The sequence below is a fragment of the Chinchilla lanigera genome, unplaced genomic scaffold, assembly GCF_000276665.1.
Source record: "Chinchilla lanigera isolate Chin_1 unplaced genomic scaffold, ChiLan1.0 scaffold00095, whole genome shotgun sequence".
In the NCBI taxonomy this organism is placed as follows: Eukaryota; Metazoa; Chordata; class Mammalia; order Rodentia; family Chinchillidae; genus Chinchilla; species Chinchilla lanigera.
The window spans coordinates 5748012-5765162 of NW_004955496.1; the positions used below are offsets into that span (position 1 = coordinate 5748012).

Here is a 17151-nt window from a genome sequence, read left to right on the forward strand (position 1 = left end):
GACTCTATAGATCACTTTTGGTTATATGGGTCTTTAACAACATTAATTCTACAAATCTGTAAATATGGGGATGCTTTCCCTCTTCTGGTGTCTTTAGATCCTTTCTTCAGAGTTCTGTAATTTTGACTGTAGAGCTCTTTTACCTTCTTCATTCCTAGTTTTTAAAAAATCCAAAATTTAAAATTTTTTTTTAGCTATTGTGGATGGAATTATTTTCCCGATTTCTTCCTTAGTTCATTATTGGTGTATAGAAAAGCAATTTTTAAAATCTTGATTTTGTATACTGCTAAGTATATATTTTAAGGTCTCTTTAACTTGTTACATATTTTCAAAAATTTTGCTTGCATTGATGATTTTTCTTTTGTCTTTTTGAGACAGGGTCTCACTTTGTAGTTCAGGCTGGCCTAGAGTTCACTTTGTATCCCAGGCTGGTCTTGAACTCGCAATGATCCTCCTGGCTCAGCCTCCCAAGTACAGGCATTACAGGCATGTGCCACGACACCTGGCTCATTGATGATTTTTTTGTCATGTAGGTGCTTTAACATTTCATATATTGAAATATGTTAAGCTTTTTCTTTCGTGGTGGTATCTGTCTTTGGTAGTTTATTAGTCTGTTTTCCTTTACTACAGTGAAACCCCTGAGGGTGAGTATATCATAAAAGAGGTTTACTCCACCGAGCAGTGTTGCAGGCTGAAGGTATAAACAGTGCACTGCTAGTTCTTGCCTGGGCTCTTTGACTGTGTCAGGTCATGGTGGATGGCATGATGGGGGCAGAGTGTGAGAGATGCCTGATCATGTGGCAGGGCCAGTAACAATCTCTACGGGTCCACGCCTCTTAAAGGGCCCACCAACTCTCAGAGTCCACACTGGGAACTGAGTTTGTGACATACAAACCTGTAGAGGACAGATCACATCCGAACCAAGGCAGGTATAGGATTAGAAATCCACCCCACTCTTATTTTTATGATATTTTTATATTTAAAATTTTAATCCATTGGAAGTTTTTCAAATGGCTGTCAGGTTGATTATATCCTCTTGCAACGGCAAGCAGAAACACCAAAACGACATCCAGGATTTGGAGGTAGATTTATTCATGTTGACGGGCACTGGTCGGGATGGATCATTCCTAGAGTACCAGGTGCTGATCTCTGGTGGTCTAGGGCTTATATTGGATAAGCAAACAGGAAGTACAGAGGCAGAGTGGCTTGTCAATTGGGAGGTTGGTTCTTACAGTATGTGTCATAGTGACCAGCTATGCATCACAGTGACCAGGTATTTCTAAGAGACAGAAGCAACCGGAACTGGAACAGGAACTATTACCTGGGCAGCTAACAAGCTGAAGTATGCTGGCTGTGGGGGTGGGATTTCCTGTTACACTATTATTTGAGTGTATTTCTTTTTTGTCCACTAATATGAAAATATTACTTGCATCATATGGTAAATTCTTATATACTAATGTAATTTTGTTATTCTTTTTTAATCTTTTAAAAGACATTATAAAAGTTTAATGCTTATGGTACAAAAACTTAATGCAGAAAGTATAAAGAATAAAACCCAATAAAACATATTAAAGAAAAATTAATTGCTGTAAAATATTTAATGTTCACCTTTTCAGATTCTTTGTAAGCTATTTTTAACCATAAAATGTATGATTAATCTCTATCCATACCTATAAATATAAATCCAGAATAATTTTTATTGACTACATAAGCTCCATTATAAAATGTATTCTTATTCAAAATCTACACTTAAAAAATAGAAGAAAATATGTTACAAATATATAAATGTACACACATACTAAAAAGTGGTAGGGACCAGATGTTTAGTATTTTTTCTCTACATTTTATTATTACCTTATATTCTTCACAGGTAATTGGGTCAAATGATCAAAGGAGGGCATTTCTTAGATGTGTAAGTTTATAAAATATAAACTATAAGATTACCCTGGAGCTATCAGTCTGCCTAGGGAGGGAACACCCCAGTCCACAGGTTCTCATTCATGAATGCGTCCTAATCACTTACACGCCAGTGTGGGTGAATAGACAGTTTTGTATTTTTTAAGTTGCAAAGAAGCAATTTCCATGTAAACAAGTTTTGAACTTATTATTTCAGTGAACTTCAAACTAATACTAACATGGAGAGAATAGCAAAATGCATTCCCGTTTACCCATACCTGGCTTCAACAGTGACTAATTCCTGGCTAATTTTGTTTCTTCCACCATCTGCTATGCCATCTCTTATCATTTTGAAGCACTTTTAAATATCCTATCTTTGCACCCACAAACACTTGGAATAGCTCTTTGAAAGATAAGGACGTTTTTTAAACATAGCCACGATACTACCATTGCTCATGAAATATTCTGGTGTGTTTCCCACTGGAAAGTCCCAAGGTGATGGCCCACATGACTAAACGTAAATTTATTCTGACAACAGAAGCTGCTTTTCTGGCTGTTACACCAACCTTCCATATAGGTCTTAAGATACTTTTGAATGGAATGTTGGGCTTTATTTGATCATTTTACGATGTGAAATGAGCTCAAGGGCTTTCAGAAAGGGTCTCACTTAATGATCCTTCTGTCTGCTAAAAGGCTGACTTCATAAACCATGTATGACATTAAGGAAATAAATTACCTAGTGACTCAGCATTTTAAATTTAAATTTAACTTTAAATGGAACTAGTTATCAGTGTATGACATCCATTTCTAGAAGGGGGAACTATGAAGCCTTTATTAAACTCCTGTTTGTTTAAAAAATTATTTAAAAAAGTTCTGAATTCTCTGTCCTGGAGAAACATGTACTTCCTTGTTTGATACCACATGAGACATTTAGAGTGTGGGAAGGTTGCCTTCACTCAGCCAAATCCTGAGCCACTTGAGGGCTGAGTTTTAGGTGCTTGTCACATGCCTGTGTATATCATTCACCTAGACTATAAAATCTGTTTTCATGTAGTATTTATTTGGTGTCTTCCATGTGCACAGCATTGTTCTTGGCCCGCTCAGCATCCTTGTTCAGACAGTTCCCATCACACGCCCCTGGAAAGGTATAATCGCTCTGTTCACACTGACTGAGCCCAGGGAGTGACTGCCACGATCATGCGTCCAATACATGAGGGAGCAAAGATTCAAACCCAGACCTGCATCTCATCAACACGTGGTGCCAGCTGGCAAGAAGGGTAAATAGCAAAGAAGATTTTTTTTTTAAATTTTAAAGAGACTAACAATAATAAAAAAAGAGCAATAGCAAAATACCAACAACATAGACAAAAACAAAACAAAAAAAAAATGATACAGGGTTTCAGAGCAAAATGATAGGAATGAACAGTGCTTGTTATAGTACATATTGTTATCTTCAACGAGGTTGCTAGAATTACAAGATGTAAGAATGCCAAATTGATCAAACCATTAAAGAGAATTAAAAAAAAAATTAGAAACGATACAGAGCTTCACTAGACAAGATGGTAGCAATTCACCAATGGTTGTTATATTGTATATTGTTTTCTTCATATTAGTTGTTCAGATTACCAGATATAAGCCTGCAAAATTGGTCAAAAAATTAAGCATTAACTGTTTCTTTCAGTAAACCATTAGACATCAGCAGTACAGTTATTCCAGCTATCCACATATATGTATATATTTTTTTCCCCCTTCCTTCTTTCTTTCTTTTTCTCCTTTCCCTCATCCTAGTTGTTCCTTCCTTTGAGCAGTTTCTTTCTCTTTCACAATATCTATTGTATGTTTTGGGTTTTATTTACTCTTTCAGGTTCTTACACTAGGGAGACAATACAATGTTTACACCTGTGGGTCTGATTTATTTCACTTATGTGTATGGTCTCTAGTTGCATCCATTTACCTATAAAAACCTCGAGATTAAGGAAGATGATTCTTATTTTAATTTTAAAATGTCCAAGGGAAGTAATGACAAAAGCACAATCTATGAGTGTTGGTCATAAAATAGAGTGTGTGTTTAAATTTAAAAACATTGTTACAGTAAGACATTACCATTCATCTCTTTCAAAATCCTCCCCCCACCTTGCCCACTGTTCCCAACACTTACTGAAGCAGTTCTGGAAGTCCTTTTTCTGGAATGCTTTTAGTTGCTCTGGGGAGGCTGGGTCAGTGTCCTGAAGAGATTAAAAATGTTTATCTTTCCTGGTCATTTTGACTTTGGGGAAGAGCCAGAAGTCGCATGGTACCAGCTCCTATGAATAAGGAGGGTGAAGATACATGGTCATGTTTTTACAAGCCTGCCTTTCCCTTGGATGCTGTATGGCAGTGGCCTTCACAGCAGTTTTGATCAGACCTTGTAAAGACACTCACGAAAGAGGACTCTAGAGCTCCTTCAAAAAGTGGCAAGAATATTGGGATGAGTGTGTTCCAAGTGAGCAGCAGGATTTGAGGGCATTCATGCCAATATATTTTTTAATGTAATACAATTTTTTAATTTAAACATTCACCCTATTGTTCAATCACCCCTTGTATTGTAGTCCAAAATATGCCACCAGAAACATTTCATTTGCTAAAGTTTCAGTAAAGGCGGGCTTTTCCTGAGAGTCAGTCCACATCTCACTTCTCTCTCCACTCTGTTTTTGGAAGTCTCTAACCATTTCTGTGGGTCAGTGTGGCGCAGTTGCTGATCTCTGGCTACCACCTTCCTGATTGCCAGGAAGAGGGTGAAGTTCTGCTCCAACCTCTTCCCTGAATGTCCTCGCGGTTTGTGGAACTCAAGACACCCATATCTCTCTTCTTGCAATCTTACCAGCCCTTAGTTTCTGTTACTGCACCTATTTCTCATAAAAGCATGAGTGTTTTCTCTGTGAACTAGGCCCAGAATCTTGGTGCATTGGTTTTTTTTTTTTTTTTTTCCTTTTTTTTCCTCTTCTCAGCCCTCATACTTTTTGTAAAGGCCTCACAAGGGACATGCATGGCCTTACAAAGAACATGAGGAAAAAAAGATTATTGATTACCCTATTCTCCTACCTGCTTCGTTCCACATTCTAGCCACTCCTCGAAACTCCCTGAGACGTGTCGTTCCCTTCTTGTAAGTTTCCTAAAGTTTCTATAGTTTCTGGGAAGACTGCTTCACAAAGAGTTCGCTTGCCAAGCAGGATGTGGTTTTTTGGCTTAAAAGCTGCTCTCACACCTGGTTTGCTGCTGACCTGATCCTATCCTGCGTGGAGGCTCTCAGTCAGTTGCTGGCCAGCTAATAAAGGCTCATTCTAAAATCTCAATTGGCCATCCGTGTGCTCCGGTGTTTGTCGGTCGGTACCTTGGTTCGGTTCTGAGTCCAGAACACTTTTGGATACTGGATCATGTATGTCCAACCTGCAGTGTCTTATAACCGTTTTCTCCTAGACATTTCTGCTGCTGTCAGCTTCAGTTTCTTTTTAGAAGAGCACAGTTAGTTTTACTGATTTTAGAAATGGGTAAAAAGGGTGGGTGTGGTGGCACACACTTGTAATCACAGTACTTGGGAGACTGAGGCAAGAGGATCACTGCGAGTTAAAGGCCAGCCTGGGCAACAAAGTGAGTTTAAGGGCAACCTGAACTGCAAAGTGAAATCCTGTCTCAAAAAGACCAAAAAAAAAAAAAAAAAAAAAAAAAAAAAAAAAAAAAAAAAAGACAAAAGAAAAGAAATAGGTAAAAGATGTAAATGCTAACAGCTTTTGAGGTAGAATGTGTAATGAGAAGCAAGTCTCCTTCAGTCTCCTGGCCTGCAGTGCAGCAGCTGCCTTCCCTTGCTGGCCGTTCCCAGTGTCTTCTGTGGACAGGTGGGTTGTTTATCAGGTGTAGACTTACCTGTCTCCCACGTAGGTGACAGCATTCTGTGTGTGTTGTTTCAGACTGACCTTTCTCTTTAACTTGCTCTGTATTAGAAATCGTCTCAGATTGGTACCTGGAGCAGAAACCACAGCTGTCACTATCGCATGCTCGCATGATGGCGAGAGCAGCTCTGAGCGCCTTTGGTAATCGCCTCTTGCCAATTTCTGCTGACTCTGAGAGGCTGAATGCACAGTTCTTATCTCTGTTCCAGAATGGAGAGGCAGACAGATGTCAGCGCCTCGCAGTTTCTCAAGGTCCCTAGCTTTGAGGCCCAAACTGGAGCCCAGTGCACCTCCTGGCCCCATCTCAGAGGCAGTAAATACCGGGTGTGACCCCCCTCCTCCCACCTGAGTCTCCTGTTGGTGCAGATCCCCCAAGTGTCAGTGTCCTGGCTCCCAGAGCCACCCTGGAGCATGTGGAGGGGAGCATGTGTTTCCTCTAAGCCCCTGACGAGATGCTTGGCACCTGGAAGTGAGCTAAGCAAATCACCTGTCTTGTTTTTCCTGCTAAATAGCAATCTCTGGTCAGATAAATGAGGAGCCTTCTTAAACTGCAGCATCTTTGCCCAGAACTGCGCTAGAAGCAACATGTACCCGCAGCAGAATTTTAGGTAACAGTGACATTCAGGCTGACAGTGACATCCAGTCCTCGGTCTGATTCTTGGGCTGTGCCATGCAGCCTCAGAGCAGAAACTGAGGCTGGGGAGCTCAGCTTTTTCTGAGTGGAGTGCACAAACACTCTCACCTCCTTTGGGTGCCTCAGCTTGCCAGAAGAACATTTTGTTCATTTTCTATTATGCAGTACTTGATCCATGGGAAATTATACTCACACGTGTTTACAGTCTGGTAATCAAAGAGTATCTGTGCACTTGCCGCTCCCCAGTCCCACTGCCCACTTGCCCTGGAGTTCACCTTGGGTCAGTGTCTTCCGTGGTTGTGCAGCCTTGCGATCATTGCCTAGTAAGGAGAAAGGGTTCTTTTGGCATTAGCCCAGCAGCTTTCAGTCTGTGATCAGGTGCCTGATCACAGGAAATTATATGCACACGTGTTTATAGTCTGGTAATCAAAGAGTATCTGTGCACTTGCCGCTCCCCAGTCCCACTGCCCACTTGCCCTGGAGTTCACCTTGGGTCAGTGTCTTCCGTGGTTGTGCAGCCTTGCGATCATTGCCTAGTAAGGAGAAAGGGTTCTTTTGGCATTAGCCCAGCACCTTTCAGTCTGTGATCAGGTGCCTGCTGTTTGGCCTGTGGTACCACGTCCTGTGGCACTGTCTGCTCCCTCTTGACCAGGCAGCTGGAAGCAGGAAGAGGGAGGGCTGGGGGACCCATGGTCCCTGCAGAGCACATGCCAGTGGCTGGGAGGCCTCCTTCCAGGCCCCAGCTATTGGCATTTCCAGTGCTTCCCAAGTACCAAGCTGGGGCTGAGCAGCACCAAGTAGACATCTGGGGTGCCTGAGCCACACGTCATAGTACTGCTATTCTGAATTATCATTGTCTTGCGTTTTACACATTAAGGTTTGACCAAATATCTGTAACTCTTAATCAATATATTGTTCATTTTTGCTTGTTTTCGTGTAAGTGGTTTCTTAACATTTATTTACTTATTTTTATCTAAATGTTCCAGAGAATGATGCCTATGAAGGGGAATGGTTCTAAAATCCTCCCCCATTTAACTCTGCAGTCGCTGTGTCTGAGGTAGAGCCAGTGGTTGGAGTGGAGCAGCGTGTGGGAGTGGAAAGTCTGTACGTGGGCAGTGGTCCCATGGCTGGCAGCAGAGGTAGCAGGTGGCGCCCAGAGATTACTCAGAAGCAGGACTCGTGCATGCTGCAGTGACACATGGCTTGATGATGTCCTGTGAGGAGGGTGGATGTCAGTTGTAAGTAACTAGTGCAGGCACGCACCCGCCATGCTGACCTCACGGTCTGGCTTTGTGAGTCACTCTGACAGTGTCACTGGTGGTGGTGTTTGTGAGACTCATGACTGCACAAGGCATATAGCCTGAGTCTGTCAGTACTCCATTACTCACTGGCCATTTGACTCTGAGCTTTGGCCTCTGTTAGACAATGGGGATGATGACAGTGCTTACCCAGCAGGGTCACACTTGTTGATATTGCTGTTGTAGAGATCAACTGATACAGAAGCGTAAGCACACTGGCATGGAGCCTTGAAGTCTGGTTGAAAGCACATGGCCTTAGCATTGGACTAAGCTGGTTTCATTCCTGGATGCACTTCTGTTTTGGCATGGGACCTCTGGAAACTCACTTCACCTCTTGGGGTATTAGGTTCTTCCTCTAAAAAAAAGATGTTCCCTGTACATGTTTATTGTGAAGATAGGAGTGGAAAGTTTTGAAGATAGGAGGCAGGATGTGGTTGACAGCTCACCTGCAGTGCCATCACTGGCTAAGGCCATCAGTTTGCTCAAGGACTTGGTGACTTATGTGTGTCCTCAGGCATGGGAGGTTTCCCCAAGGTGCTGGTGCAGAATTGTAGTATGATCAAAGGTGTGAGACTAACATGGAGCCAGTTAAGCTAGTTGATGAGTGTTGGGAGTAGTTATTATAAATGTGATCTATGTCTCTGCAACTTTTTATTTTTGGTACAGTATTTTCCTTTAGTAAGATCAAAAGTTTTAATTGACTTTTTAAAAACAACATGTGTGGGATTCACAGCAAAACTGACTGGAGTGTCCAGAGTTCTGTATACCTCCTGTCCCCATGCAGAGTGTCCCCACTGACAATGTCTTCCTCCAGAGCGGCACACTTAGGACAGTCACAAGAGGGCTCCCTTGCTGGTACAGCCAGTGGGATTGGGCCGCTGTATGATGACACATACACCACCATAGAGCCACACAGAATGGCCTGGCTGCCCTACAGATTCACCCCTCTCTCTCTCCCACCCCTTGACCTCCACCCATCCTTTTACTATCTGCATGGTTTTGCCTTTTCCATGTCAAAAGGCAAAATTTCAACAAGTTTCAACAAAATTTAACAAGATTGAATTAATTTCTATTCATAATTCATAAATCAGAACGCCTTCTGATCTCTAAAGTAGATGGAGCGTTCCCACCAGCCCATGGCAGAGAGTGGGTTTGAAGATAGAAACAAGGAAGTGAATGGTAGGAAAAGAAACTGGGTTGGCTAATGTGAGGTCCTGCAGACGGTTTTTCTTGTTGGGGGTTAAGCAGGGAGGACTTCCTTGTGTACTCTCTCAGTTGGTGGAGTCAGCTGTTTGCAGGAGAAATGGCTGTTTGTCGATCTGCCTGTGTTCTTAAAGTTGGCGGCCTTGAGAATGCTTGGCTCCGTGTTGGGCTTGTTCGGGTCTGCTGGAGGGCAGTGCAGAGGCCTTCTGGGCTGTTCTGGAGCTTCCAGAAGGTTGAATATTTGGAACAGTACGAAGCTGCCTCACTTGGGTTCTTTTGAGCTGGAGGAAAACCATTTGAATGTTAAACTCTGTTCATGTGTTCTACAAATATATCCAGAAGCTTGCCCTCCGGAGCTCGCCATGTGGTAAGGAGTTAGCCGAGAAGGATGGGACGTGCTCTGCCAGCCACATGGCTTGCCAACCTCGGGCTGAGGATGCAGCGTCATAGCTGAGAGGTCCCCCTTCTCTCCTCCTGACGTTTATAACCGTGCTGGATGAGGTCCAGACTGCAATGTTAGAAATGAGGCTGGTCAGACATGTGGTCAGACTCAGCACTAGAGTGACTCTTTCAAACTGTGTCTTAAACACTTATTCACTGGAAAGCTGGGGTGCTGGGGGTGAGAAGAGTAGAGATAGAGGAAGTTGGACCAGCCTGAAACATACCATTTAACAGATTTAAACCTTGCCATTCACTAGATCTTAAAAATCGGTTTGGTGACTGTCAGTTCTTACTAAGGTTTATCAGTTACTCTCTCCCCTGGCCGCCTATTGAAAGATCTCTCCCAGTCTTGATCTGAATGTGCTCCCAGGTGCCTAGACCAGCCCAGTGTGGTCCTCCATCTCGCACCTGAAGTGATGCTGGCTTTTCCTTCTCCATCTGGGTGGCTGTCTCTAAGGAAAACCTTGGTCTTGTACCTGCAAAGTGACAGGGCTGGGACCTACCCTGCTCCTTCTCTGGAGCTGTGATGACCGTCACAGATGAACCAAAAAACTCACTTCCTGCTTTCAGTTCTGCTCTTGCCCAGGCGTCCTCTCTGAAAGGGGAAGGTAGAGAATGGGTGGGAGGAATATGTAAGGATACAGGGCTGCACGTGCAGGTGGGTGGGCCAAGCTGTGAGGACAGCTTGAAGCCATCGCTAAGGGCAGGAGTTGGTCTCAGGCTTTGGGCTATGTCATCCCTGCAGGTGGAGGGAAGGCAGCCTCTGTTGTTTATGGGCTCAGGTGACTCCAGCTTTCTGGCCACTAGCAGCAGCAGTGAGTGGCCTTATGCCTGTGGCTGACATGATCTGCATCCTGGGGACTCTGAGTCTGGAGGTGGCGCAGTGTGTGCTGCCTTAGCTCCTCTGTAGAGGCCCTCTCTGTGCCCGCCTAGTCAGGCTGTGTGATAACGTGTGAAATGCAAGGGGAGCCCCAGGAGCGTATGTTTTGCTGATGTCAGGGGTGGTGGAGGACCTGTGCTCCCCGGGGGCCAGCTGGAGCAGGGGTCTGGTTTAGCAAGAGCAGCTGACCTCAATCTCCATGCAGGTTCTTTGATAAGGAGACTATATAGCCAGCCATGGTTTTACATGCCTGTAATCCCGGCACTCAGGAGACCGAGGCAGGAGGATCACCACACATTTGGGCCCAGTTTAGCCTACACAGTGAGTTCAAGGCCAGCCTGAACTACATAGTGAGACCCTGTCTCAAAAAAGCAAAAGCAAAAAAACAAGACAAAAACAAAACACTAAAAAAAATCTACAAAACTATGTTGTTTATATCTTACAACTCTTTCAGGTGTCCGAATTCAGGTGTCTTTCAGGTTTGAATTTTTCCCCTCATATTTTTTTAGTGTTGGTGATCTAACTTTTCTGTATTCCTGGGCCAAATGTTCATTAATTTTTAGGTGATCAGTAGCTGTCTGTTTATTTTATGTTGATTTTTGCATAGGTAGTTATCTACTGTATTTTTTCCCCTGTCTGAACAGGACCCTTACTACAGATTTAATGACCTTAACTACCGATGGATCTCCTTGGACAACTGGACATATATCAATGAATTTAAATTCCCCTTTGATATCAGGTGTGTACACACTTGCATGTATACTGTACTCATCATTACTTGAGCTTTTCTTCTTTTCTTTTGTTTGCTTATGTTATATATCAGAGCATTAACTCAGATTAAATCTTCTACTGTAAGAGTAAATATATAATTTATGTTTTATTTTGTGTAAGGATGGTGCCCCTGGTCATCAGCCATGGCATTTTCAGTTCTGTCACAGCTGCCTAGACTTGGCCAATATTTCTATGTAAACACCTCCCTCCCCCTAGTAACCAATAGGGTCTGTACCGTATATGTGGAGTATGGTTAAGTAGAGTGAAAGGTATAGCATTTGTTCTGTGTGATGCTGACCAGCCACTGAGATCATGGCCTTGTCCTTATACTGTGACTTGAGGTCATGAAAGAAGGTCTTGTGTTGTTTTCAGTAAAATTCTGTGTTATTATAAACAAATGCTTCTGTATGAAGCAGAATATAATCTAAGGGCATATACAGTACTGCCATTATCATTAAAGTAAAAAATCCTCTGTTTTATATGAAAATTTTATAAAAATACTAGTCTTAAAAATAGAATACTGTGCACAATTATCTTGAAGTTACTTTGCTGCTCCAGGCTTTAGAAGAAACCTGAAATATCTCTTAACATAGTCCTGCTTTACTTTGGGCTCCACATCTCCAAAATTCAACCAGTTGACTTTCCCTTTCACTAATCAGTTTAGGTCATGACAGCCTTGCGTCTCTCCTGATGTTACACCACTTTAGAAACTACAGTGGTTGGGCTCTTGGGTCTTTTCTTCACCTCTCTATTTTAGCTGTTGCTTATCTTAGCTGTCGCTGGGACAAAATAGCCAACACCCACAAGTTAAAGGAAGAGAGGTTTATTTAGCTCATGGTTTGTAGGGGTTTCAGTCCATAGTCGGCTGGCTCCAAGGCAGGGTAGTATGGCAGAGAGGCACAACAGAGGAGAAACAGTCCATGGCAGGGCAGGCAGAAGGGAGGGAGCCTTCCATTTTTCTCTTTTTATTCCATCCAGCCTGCATATTTGTGGGTGCCACCCACACCCAGGGTGGGTCTTCCCTCTTCAGTAAGTCCATCATCCACACCCAGAACTGTGCTAGACCAATCAGTGCGATAATCCAGTATCATACCCCCATGATCCAGTCACTCCCAAAAGCCCCACCTGTGAGCACGTGAGGCTTTGGGGATCATCCACATATCAGCTATAACATCCTGAATCTGAATTGCCTCTAACATTTTTCTTGGTTGAGCCCCTTCCTGCTCATTTCCAAGTTTTCATCGTTGCCCAGAAGTGAGTGCCTGGCAAAAGCTGAAACTGCCTGTACATTTCTAGCTTTGTTTTTTTAATCTGGTCTTCCCTATGTAGAGGCATTAGATTTACCTGCCCAAAATACTGATTTTTGCCATGATGTACTTTTGACGTACCTTTCTTTTCCTTACCTTTCTTCCCCTTGAAGAAGGGGAAGTACCTTTCTTTTTCTTAACACATGAGGCTCCTGTCTTTGCTTGTGCGTGATCCTGCCAGGTGTTGCTATTCCTGGTTCACTGTCTGCCCAGCCCCCACCCACCTGTACACCCCAGCCCTAAGCAGGTGTCTGAATCAAATCTTTTATTTATTTATTTTTGAGACAGGGTCTCACTATGTAGTCCAGGCTAGCTTTGAACTTGCTATGTAGCCCAAACTGGCCTTGAACTCGTGGTGATCCTCCTGCTTCAGCCTCCCGAGTGCTGCGATTACAGGTGTGCACCAGGTCTTTTACTTTAAAGTAATTAATGCTGTGAGTACTTTCTCTGGGTGTTTTTCCTTTACCAAGGCATTTATACTTTTTAAAAAAATAAACAACTTGTTATTGAGGTATAATTCACATAATATACAGTTCACTCATTGCAAGTAGAAATCAGTTCTGTGGTTTTTGGTGTATTCACAGAATTGTGCAATCATCACTGTAATCAATTTTAGAACATTGTCCTCACCCCTAAAAGAGAGTCATCATCCTTCTCCCACCTCTACTGGCGCTGTAGGCAAATGCTGACGTACTTTCTGGTCTGGAAGCCTCATGTACACGGAATGGTAACATATGTGGCTCTTGGTGACAGGTGCTATCACTTGGCACAATGCAGCATGTGTCAGTGCTGAGCTCCTTTTTTTGCTGAATGATGTTTTGTTGCATGGCTATACCACATCTTAATCTGGTCTTTAAGTTCTTGTCTTCTCCTTAAAGTCTTAATTTATGAGACAGACTCTAATAGCCCTAATCACTGTCCAGCACAAGCCATCACTGTAGATAACAGGAAAGACAGAAAGTTTCTGTCTCTTGTGTGTTAGGCTTGGGTGACAACTGGATTGCAGACCCCTTAGTTCAGATTCCCTGTGGAGCTCGGAGTACTGGGCCCATAATATTCACTCACAGATACTGGTTGCTGCTTAACATGTTCTCTTAGCATCAGTGTGTGTAATAATTTGTGAAAAAGTCTGTGTCAGTTATTCAACTTGGTTCTCATAAGAACATCATGAATTAACTAAATAAAATAAAATAAAATAAAATAAAATAAAATTTTGCATTGGAAACTATAAGTGTGCTCTTGACTTTATGGCAATTGGTTGATACACTATAGAGAAAGATAAACTAGATTACTCAAAGAACATGTGTTAAACCAATACTCCTGAAAGTTGTATTGGAAGCTGCTATTTAAGAATGTATTTTTAAAAATGTATTTTTATCTGTGAAATATTTATTTCTTTAGTTCCTAATTACAAAAAGATGTCTAAGTTAGTGTTTTATACATCTTATATTTTAACAAATTTTTCTTTTTTTTTAGCAAATGGCAGAAAGTAAATTTGGTTTTTGAGGGAGTTGATACAGTGGCAGAAATCTTCTTCAATAATGTCTTTGTTGGGAAAACAGACAACATGTTCCGTAGATATGTAAGTACATAATAACCTCAGGCTAATCCTAGTCATGTGTGTTCGTGCTGTTTTTGTGATTGGAGAAAGGCATAAGTGTAATTGGCCACGTGACAGGTGTGAGCTCTTTGAGGCACTAGCTGGGTAAGTTACTGTATTTCTCAGCGGCCACGTTTGAAGGAGGCTGGAGCCTTACCAGTCCCAAGGAGGTGATCGAGGGGATTTGATAGGTGAATTGGAAGAGTGGTTGGCAAGTGCTTGGCACATAGCAAATGCTTGACAGCACTATTTTCTCTCTTGTCTGGGGATACAGACTTTCATGGGAATGACAGTTGACAAATGATTATTCAGAGAAAATGTTTTCTTTCTGGGAAATTCCACTAGGAGGCTGTTTCCTGATCTCCCTTCCCTTTCAAGGGTAGCCTTTTGAAAACAGCAATAGCTTATGACTCGGGGACTCATGCTGTGTGTTCCAGAACTCAAGGTTGGTAGCAGATGTCTCGGAACCCTTGGTGGCTGATAGCCGAGTGCACACGCTGGGAACAGACACTCCAGGCTGGAGATTTTCTGCTGTTTACCCGGCCCATCAGTAAAAACAGGAGGAAACCTAGAAACCTGCGTGGGTAGGAGCACAGGCTTAGTGAGAATGGAAAGTGGGCAGTTGCCTTGTACTGGTTTTGGAGAGGGGCCCTCTACCAGGGAAGTCAAAGATTTGAAACCTTTTTATGCATCTGCCAAGTGTTCTACCTTAACCTAGGATTTTACCTGCTTTCCCCTGTTCCAGAGCTTTGACATCACCAGTATGGCCAGAGATGTGAGCTCCCTGGAGCTACGTTTCCAGTCGGCAGTGCTGTATGCGGCGCAGGAGAGCAGAGCCCACACCGGGCTCCCGGTGCCGCCTGACTGCCCCCCGCCCCAGCAGCATGGCGAGTGCCACGTCAACTTCATCCGAAAGGTAGTATGCTCAGGTCAGGGCTTTGCCTCTGAGGATGCGATGTTGGGTGTAGGAAATGCTGTTTGAAGACTCACCTTGCCAGTTCAGAAGTTGAATCTTTTTCCAGACCCTATAATGAGGCTCAAGAGGCCAGCCATGGTGGCACACTGCTGCAATCCCAGAACTCAGGAGGCTGAGGCAGGAGAATTGCGAAAAGCCTGAAATACATAGAACCTGTCTCAAAAAAAAAAAAAAATTGAAGGAAGAACCAAAAGATTAGCTTACTTTTTGTAGATAATCTACATCTTTTTAGATCTTCTTCCTAAAGCATGTTTTAGGACTTAGGTGACATTAGAAAAAGAAGAAAAATGTGTAGGTGACTTTACAGATTAATTTTTAACATAGTAGATTTATGACACTTGTCACCAGCTGTGAGAATGTGTTAGTGATTCTTGAGACCAGGCAGTCTTTTGCAAAGGTAGTATGTTTTGCTGACACAGTCTCATATGTGACTGCTAGGTTCTCATAAAATCTAACAGAAAGATAAGAAAATCAGGCAGGTGGTTGTTTTTCCTGGAGTTGTTGTCCAGTCTAGAGGACTTGAAGTTATCCTAGCACATGACCCTGTTAGCATTCCAGATGGCATTAGGATTTCCCCCGCTGTGGTGCTGGGGATTGAGTTGTGAGCTTTGCCCGTGCTAAGCAAGCACTCTGCTACTCATCAATTGGAAGAAAATGTTTCTTCCTTCACCAATCCTTGGGCTCTTCCACTCCCTCTGTGTGGAATAAGTCCCCTCTGCCTTTGCTTTCTTCGCAGCCCCACCTAGGTGGGGCCCCGCCTTTCAGCAGCCCCTTACCAGTGCTGGGCACCATCCTTGTGCTCTTCCACCCGATTCTGAAAGTGACAGCACCTCCGTTATTATGTTCTAGTGCAGCAGTGGATTACCTTTTAGAGATGAGTGCCCAAACTGCAACTCCAAACCCACTTATCACGAAGTGCCAACACTGCAATTAAACTTGAATAATGAAGGTTTGGTTTAGGAGAAACAACTCATTTTTTTTTGAGACTGGGTCTCGTTCTGTAATTCAGGTTGACCTTGAACTCATTATGTAGCCCAGGCTTGCCTCAAACTCACAGTGATCTTCCTGCCTCAGCCTACCAAATGCTGGGATTACAGGTGTGCGACACCGTGCTTGGCAAAAAACAACTTATACATTAACATCTGTTATCTTAAAAGAAAAACAAATAACACATGTACCATAGGTTGGCTGGAAGTGACTGTCTAGATCCAAGCCCTCAAGGGAGGGTACTGCATGTGGGTGTAGACACTAGAGGGGATAATTGTGGGCTTCCAGAGGGCTGTACATGATGTGGACACACAGACACAGACACACACACACATATGGGCTGAATTATGTCCCCATAACTCCTACGTTGAACTCCTAACTTCTGTGCTCTAGGACATCCCTGTATTTGGTGATAGTCTTTAAGGAGGTGATTATGTCAGTTGAGGAAGTTAAGCTGGGTGGGATCTTTTTTTTTTTTTTTTTTTTTGGTTTTTTTCTCCAGTACCGGGAACTGAACTCACGACCTTGCGCTTGCCAGGCAGGCGCTTTGCCGCTGAGCTAAATCCCCAGCCCCTGCTGGGTGGGATCTTGGATGAGCAGTGTGGCTTTGGACAACAGAGAGACCCTGAGGATGCCTGAGCACAGGACATATTGAGAAGGGCCATCTGCAGGCCAAGCAGGGATGCAGAAGAGGCCACACAGCTTGGTCTTGGCAGTGTGGCCTCTGGAAACCAGAGGCCAGGAGTTTGGTTTGGTGAAGTCACTGGCTCTGGCGTTTGCTACTGGTGTACTCGTGTAGCATTCTGGAGGTGGTGTCTCACACTGTGTGCACCAGCGCGGTCAGCACCATCTTCTCCCTTGTGTGGCAGGAGCAGTGTTCCTTCAGCTGGGACTGGGGCCCCTCCTTCCCCACCCAGGGCATCTGGAGAGATGTCAGCATTGAAGCCTTCAACGTTTGCCATCTGAGCCACTTGACTTTCTTCCCTGTCTATGGTAAGCCGAGTCCAGTGCCTCCAGCTTTTCTTTCTGAGTCTTCTCCTTGGTGAAGAAATGGGTTGATCATTTGAAAGTAGAGGTGTATTTTTCAGAGATGTAATGGATACAGATAGTGATCTGTCACGAAAATTCACAATGTGAAGCAGTTAAATAAGCAGATAGTGTTAGCGTATTAACAAAGAAGAGAGAGTGTTAGGGTTGAGACACTCGCCGCGTGAAGGAAGACTCCAAGAGAC

At 43.3% G+C, this 17151-nt stretch overlaps 1 protein-coding gene across 1 annotated transcript in view; it reads left to right on the forward strand.

Annotated features, from left to right (window-relative positions):
• Manba (mannosidase, beta A, lysosomal) overlaps positions 1 to 17151 on the forward strand; it is a 93601-nt gene that overhangs the window by 3638 nt on the left and 72812 nt on the right. The window contains exons 2-5 of the mRNA XM_005406248.2: positions 10923 to 11017; positions 13833 to 13938; positions 14702 to 14872; positions 16789 to 16912. Of these exons, the coding sequence (XP_005406305.1) occupies positions 10923 to 11017; positions 13833 to 13938; positions 14702 to 14872; positions 16789 to 16912 (496 nt within the window). The remainder of the gene's footprint in view (positions 1 to 10922; positions 11018 to 13832; positions 13939 to 14701; positions 14873 to 16788; positions 16913 to 17151) is intronic.